Source organism: Microchirus variegatus (assembly GCF_963457635.1).
Source record: "Microchirus variegatus genome assembly, chromosome: 5".
NCBI lineage: Eukaryota > Metazoa > Chordata > Actinopteri > Pleuronectiformes > Soleidae > Microchirus > Microchirus variegatus.
The window spans coordinates 20,542,531-20,548,895 of NC_139806.1; the positions used below are offsets into that span (position 1 = coordinate 20,542,531).

The 6,365-nt window shown below is 40.8% G+C and overlaps 1 protein-coding gene across 2 annotated transcripts; it reads left to right on the forward strand.

Moving 5' to 3' along the window:
• Positions 1-2,277: 2,277 nt before the first annotated feature.
• On the forward strand, positions 2,278-5,971 carry gata6 (GATA binding protein 6; the record flags this gene model as incomplete). 2 transcript variants are annotated; one of them, XM_083889263.1, is made up of 6 exons in its annotated part: positions 2,278-3,151; positions 3,675-3,847; positions 4,532-4,657; positions 4,786-4,873; positions 4,962-5,059; positions 5,813-5,971. In XM_083889263.1, 6 exons carry the CDS (start codon positions 2,308-2,310, stop codon positions 5,969-5,971), a joined length of 1,488 nt encoding a protein of 495 aa, XP_083745389.1. The 2 variants fall into 2 exon arrangements, with proteins under 2 accessions (XP_083745389.1, XP_083745388.1); XM_083889262.1 differs by having other exon boundaries at positions 2,308-3,151; positions 4,962-5,050.
• Positions 5,972-6,365: the final 394 nt, after the last annotated feature.

Genomic DNA, 6,365 nt, shown 5'->3' on the forward strand with positions numbered 1-6,365 from the left:
CACACACACACACACACACACACACACACACACACACACACACACACACACACACACACACACACACACACACACACACACACACACACAAAGCCGTTTAGTCCTGCATGAAAAGCGTCTGACTTAAATAAACTAATTTGCAGCAGATTAATCGTTCACTGCTCTGAGTATGCAGAGAATAAACAAACTGAATTTGCGTCAGGACCTTGAATAAATCAACAAATCCCCAAATTAATATTATTATTTTTTTCTATTTTGTATTAATAATTAAAGTAATATATGTATTAGTTCACACATACGTACATACACGTCTTTAATTTAATCCTAATCAGAGCAAAATAGTGGCCTAATGATAGTCTACGTGAGACACAAATTATCTTGACTCTTTTACAGATTACATTTTTTTCAAGCAGATTAGATGTGATTATCAAGGAATGGTGGAAGAAGCAATCCGAGGGTTTTACCTTACATAAACAGCAACGCAGTAGTGGGAATAAATAAACGAATAAAAAAATAAATGAATGACAACGTCCGACATTACAACTGGAAGCAATAATGCTCTCTCTGTATCTAAATGTACATAACTGTCTATAGAAGACGTCCTTCTATTTATATTATTAGTATTAGTATTATTATTATGATTATTATTATTATTATTATTATTAATAATAATAATAATACTAATAATAATAATAATAATATTAATAATAATAATCATCATCATAATAATAATAATAAAATAAAAACAAAATGTTCCCTCAAAGAACATTAAGACAAGGCAAATTCTGCAAACTATGTACACACGTCATTCAATCAAGTCTAAAATACTACATATATATATACATAAATATATATAATACAGATTATGAAATGCAAAGTATAACACAAAAATAAGCAAATCCTACAAATAATGTCACATTCAATGATGACATTTTTAGACGATATATATATATGCATAAAATTGGGATTTAACTAATTAGTACTTTGAAAAACAAACAAACAACTATTTTACAAAGTCTCAGCAGTGGATACATGGAAGTACTGAAATAGGTCACATGTTTTCAATGTAAACAACAAATTTAAACTCAATTAAAAAAAAAAAATATATATATATATATATATATATATATAAACATTGGATTTGAACATTTTGAAAACCTGCCGTGGATGTTAAAGGTTGGATTTTATTCCGCGCGTGTAGAAAAACTCATACAGATAGTTATGAGTAACTGATCAGGGTTTATTTTTAATAAATGACAAAGCAGACGAGTTGGAGAGGAGATGCAGATCCATCCCTCTGTAAAACTGTCACAGACTTGATTACATTTGCATGTTCTCATGAGTTACAGACTAGATCAAGTCTCTTCTCTTCTCTCTCTCTCTCTTTCTTCTTTCTTTCTCTCTGTTTCTCGGTGTGATTGATTGGAGGAGTTCATAGGCTCGCACCCCCACCGTGTTTGCAGCAGCAGCAGCAGCAGCAGTTGACGCTGCACATGATTGGTCCGCCTCCTGCAGCCGCTCTCACCACAAGCGCCTCCTCTCATAAACGGAGTCAGAGCGCACCAGCGTTTCCCAGATACTTCCAGGAGAAGCAGCGGCTCGCATTAACAACTTTTGAGTGCGACCTATGGCACAAAACTAGCAGGTATGTGGCGGAGAGCGACTCTTATTTAACCTCTTTATCCGTATTTTAGAGTGTTTCCTCAGTCTGTCGGGGTTTGAATGTAGAGCCGAGAGCAGCAGCAGGAACTCACTCATCATTTCAGTGTATCGTGTGTGTGTTTTTTTATCACTCCAGTTAACCTCTCGGTCCTTATCTGTTTCGGGTCTTATCAAATGGTTATCTCTTTTTTGCTGTGAAGACATATTGCGTTTTGTTTCCTATCTGTTATATATATGTGTGTGCGTGCGTGCGCGCGCGTGTGTGGGAGGACAGGGATTTGACACGGATGGCTCCATGCGCCTTTTAAGCGCTCCTGATACAAGTATGGCAGTCACTGTGGACTGGGTGTATCATAGTGGATGATATAGAGCGAGTGAGCGTCAGTGAAATGATTCGCCAGACTGTCATTTTGTGCGTTTTTATGCTCAAGTAAAGATGAAAACAAACTCTACAACAGAGCTGGATTTGCGTTTTTCCACAACATCTGCGCGTCTCTGTTCAGACGTTTTTTGGAAACCGTTCAGGATTCAGTTTTTGTCCAGCCTTCACTAACTGTCCTCCTTAATTTTCTTGCATTCTACAGGGTGGACTACTCCCTGAACCAACTTTTATTAACTCCTAAGGTGTATGGAAATTGCTCCTGGATGGACCTGGGCGAACACAGCTGGTCCATGGTCAAGCGAGAAGTATCCAGCAGCCCAGGCTCACCGGCTGAGCAGAGCTACCTGCCCGGTGATAGGAGGGACCTTTCCACCTCGGAGGGGTTGAGGACACCTCCGAGTGAGCTTGACGCACTGGGCCACCGCCGCTCCGACGGCAGATCGCTACACTCCTACGTTCACTTCGGACACCACAACAACACCCTGACCGCTGCCGAGGACGTCCCGCTGTTTACGGACTTAGATCAGGGCAGTAAACTCGTCCTCTCCAGCGGTGCGCACAAGGCGAGCTTGTTGGTGGACTCAGCCGACATGTACCAAACACTGGCTATCGCCGCAGCCCAAAGCCAGACTGGATATGATTCCTCCTCTGGTGGTTATATGCACTCCAACCCCAACTCTCCCGTGTACGTGCCCAGCTCCCGAGTGGGCCCCATGATCCCAAGCCTGTCTTACCTGCAGGCCAGCGGCTCTACGCAGCCCAGCCACGCCGTCTCCAGCCACTCGGTCTGGTCACAGTCCACGCCGGAGAGCCCCTCGTACAGCACCGGGAGCCCGCACACCTCCAGCCGGTTCCACTACCCTCCAAGTCCTCCCATGAATAACGGAACGCCGAGAGACAGCGGATACAGCAACATAAACATGAGCAACCGAGACCAGTACGGCCTCTCTCGGCCCCTCAGCGGCACCTACGCGAGTCCATACTCTCCTTATGTTGCACCGCAGCTCTCCCAGCTGCCCTCGCCTTGGACCGGAGGACACTTCGAGAACACCATGCTGCACACCCTGCAGAGCAGGAGTGCGCCCTTGATCCGAGGACCAAACGGAGGTAAGACCCCCTCAAAAAAAAAAAAAAAAAATGGTTAACTGTGAATGTCAAAGTGATGGAATAGATTTCATTCTCACTGTCTGGGATGAAAACCATGTTTTTGTAACATAACTCCATAACTGCGTGAGAGCCAAAGCTCCAAAATGAAAAAATTAAAAAAGAAAAGAAGTTTCGATCCAAACTATGTTTGACAAAGAATGCTCCCACAGAAATATTGTTCCTTTGTTAAAATTGATATAGTTTGATCTGAGTGAAAAATATTTATGGAAAAATTCCAGTGCGCAGACCAAGAATTGGTCCAAAAATGAGACAATTATAGAAAAAGAAAAAATATTCAAGAAGTCATTTTTCAACATGAGCGTGCGCTTGGTTTACCAGCCTTCACGCGCTTAAAATACTAACGTGTAGGCCTGTGGGAAACCTGTGGATCTGATATGATTTCCTTCACCTGACAAAGACAAATTGCAGACTTAAATATATATATATATATATATATATTTTTTTTTTTTCTCTCTCTCTTCAGTTTCTGATATTCTGGATGATTTGGGGGAGAGCAGAGAGTGCGTCAACTGCGGCTCCATCTCCACGCCGCTGTGGAGGCGCGACGGCACGGGCCACTTTCTCTGCAACGCCTGCGGCCTCTACAGCAAAATGAATGGACTGAGCAGGCCATTAATTAAACCACAGAAACGGACGGTAAGCAGAGGGAAAACTTCACCGCTCACTTTCCTGCCCAAACCATTCAAACAGTGGCTGAGAGTCATCGACAAATCACAAGTGGCTTTAGGTGACATATGGGAGTTTAAAATTGTGGTTAAATACAGTATTAGTTCATATGCATAAATCTGCAGCTATAATAAATCTCACAACACATACTTAAAACAATCATTCATCGGGACGAAAATGTCTCTGTAAACGTCTTAGTTGTAAACTCATGAAAAAGGTGCTGATTTAATTAAACTAAACTCACACATAAACAGCGGTCACCTGTGAAGGTAATTAATCACGCACTTAATCAGTCACCCACTCTGGTCCAGTGCTTGTGTTGAGTAATTTAATCTGAATAGGCGACACCGGGGGCCAAATCCTTTCCTGGTGCCATTACGCACAGCTTTTTTTTTTCACAGGAAATTAAACGTGACGTTTATGTGAACACTCCTTGAAAATGAACATCCTGTGCGTAAAAGACAGTTAACTGGAGGTTATAATAGATGCTGTATTATTGTTAGGAAACAGGGTGTAAGTGGCCGAATTGTAATCCAATTAGTGGAGTGTGGCTTTTCACTCACAGTTCATTTCACCTTCGTGCTAATGATTTAATATTATATATTTTTTTAAATTTAAAAAGCTCTAATTTTATGTTTTGTGATTTATCAACAGTCCACGTCCAGAAGAATCGGTCTGTCCTGCGCTAATTGTCAAACCAGCACCACCACTCTGTGGCGCAGAAATGCGGAGGGAGAGCCGGTGTGTAACGCATGTGGCCTCTACACAAAACTACACGGGGTGAGTAGAGATTTTATTTCACACTTCCCTCGTATTGTACCTATTAATTCCACGTATTTGCGCACCAAATTAAAAAAATTAAAACAAAAACATTAAATAATGTGTTCCATAAATGATCCCGTCCGCAGGTACCTCGGCCGCTCGCCATGAAGAAAGAGGGAATTCAGACGAGAAAAAGAAAACCGAAAACATTGAATAAAACAAAGGGATCCTCTGGTGAGTTTGTGGAAACACATTGTTGCTCTGAATAAAAATCAACATTTTTTACACTTTTGATATTAACACGAAACTCAATGTTTTACAGGAAATAACAACTCTATCTCTATGACACCTACATCCACCTCTTCATCCAATTCTGAAGACTGTTCAAAAACAAGCTCTCCTTCTGCACAAGTGTCAGGGGTAAGACATTCTATATTGTTATTATTATTTGTATATTTGTTATTATTATTATTAGTATTATAAACTTTAATTTACTTATTCCTCCTAAATTGTTTTATTTGAATTCAAAGCATCACAGAGACAGTGATTAGACATTTCTATTAAATGACACAGGAGTGAGAATAAATATTTTTATTAGTTTAATAACTTTAATAAGTAAAAATGTACACATTAAATACACATAGACAAAATAAATAAAGAAATAAAATATGTGATTCAATTACAAATGTGTGAAAAACCTGTGTTTGCTCCATTTGAATACATTTTATATCAGCAACAACAATAATAAAATACAAATAGGACAGGAGATAAATAACAGTAAAAAAAAGAGAGACAAATTTATTATTGGATAAACAGTGGAACATAGTATTAATAATGTGATAAAAACCCCTTCCAGTTATTTTGAAAGTCAAGCTTTGTAGTGTTGCCTCCTCCACATGGTGTCATTTCCAGTGTGGCCTTCACTGCAGCACCTGTGTTAATAAAACACTCACAGTCTTTGACTGATGCTTTGTGGTGATGACTGCTGCTTTACAGACCATAATGTTACAGTAAACTAAGTTTCAGATGTTTCTCAGGATCTGGTGCAGTTCTGTCATGCAAGGGCTTTTCTTTTAATCCCGAAAAACCAAAAAGTGAATCACAGTCTAGTGGTTGCTTTTTCCACACACAATAATAAACCTTTTCTTTTTTTTGTTTGCTCTGTTGTTGCAGGTCAGTTCGTCCGTGCTGTCCAGCTCAGGGGAGGGAACAGGCTCCGGCTCAGTGATGAAGTATCCGGCACAGGACGGCCTGTACACCAGCGTGGGCTTGACTCAGCCATCAGATGTAGCTTCAGTGAGGGGTGAACCCTGGTGTATGGCCTTAGCTTGAACAACTAAATCTTTTTTTTTTTGGGAGGACAGCAATCCCCGGCCCCTTCTGTCTGGATGCTCTGTGTTGTGGAAGTATTTCGGGGGACATTGTTTGTTTCCTTCCTCGCAGCTGATGCAAGAAGCGTTGGACGGTAGGGGGGAAAAGAAGGGTGAGACCACTTCAGGTCATGCTGCAGACTTGAACCAAGACTGGAGTATCTGCGATTTGTTTCCAGATTGGTGTGGGGATCTTGGTGCCTTAAAAAGAAAAAAAAAAAAAAAAAAAAAAAAAAAGGGAAACGCCAGGCTAGATGATCAACGTTTTTGGCCCACTGTGGATGGTTTCTGGACCTGCCGTGCACTCGATTTATCTCACCCGTGACACAGAGGCCATCGTGTACATAACGGATTTT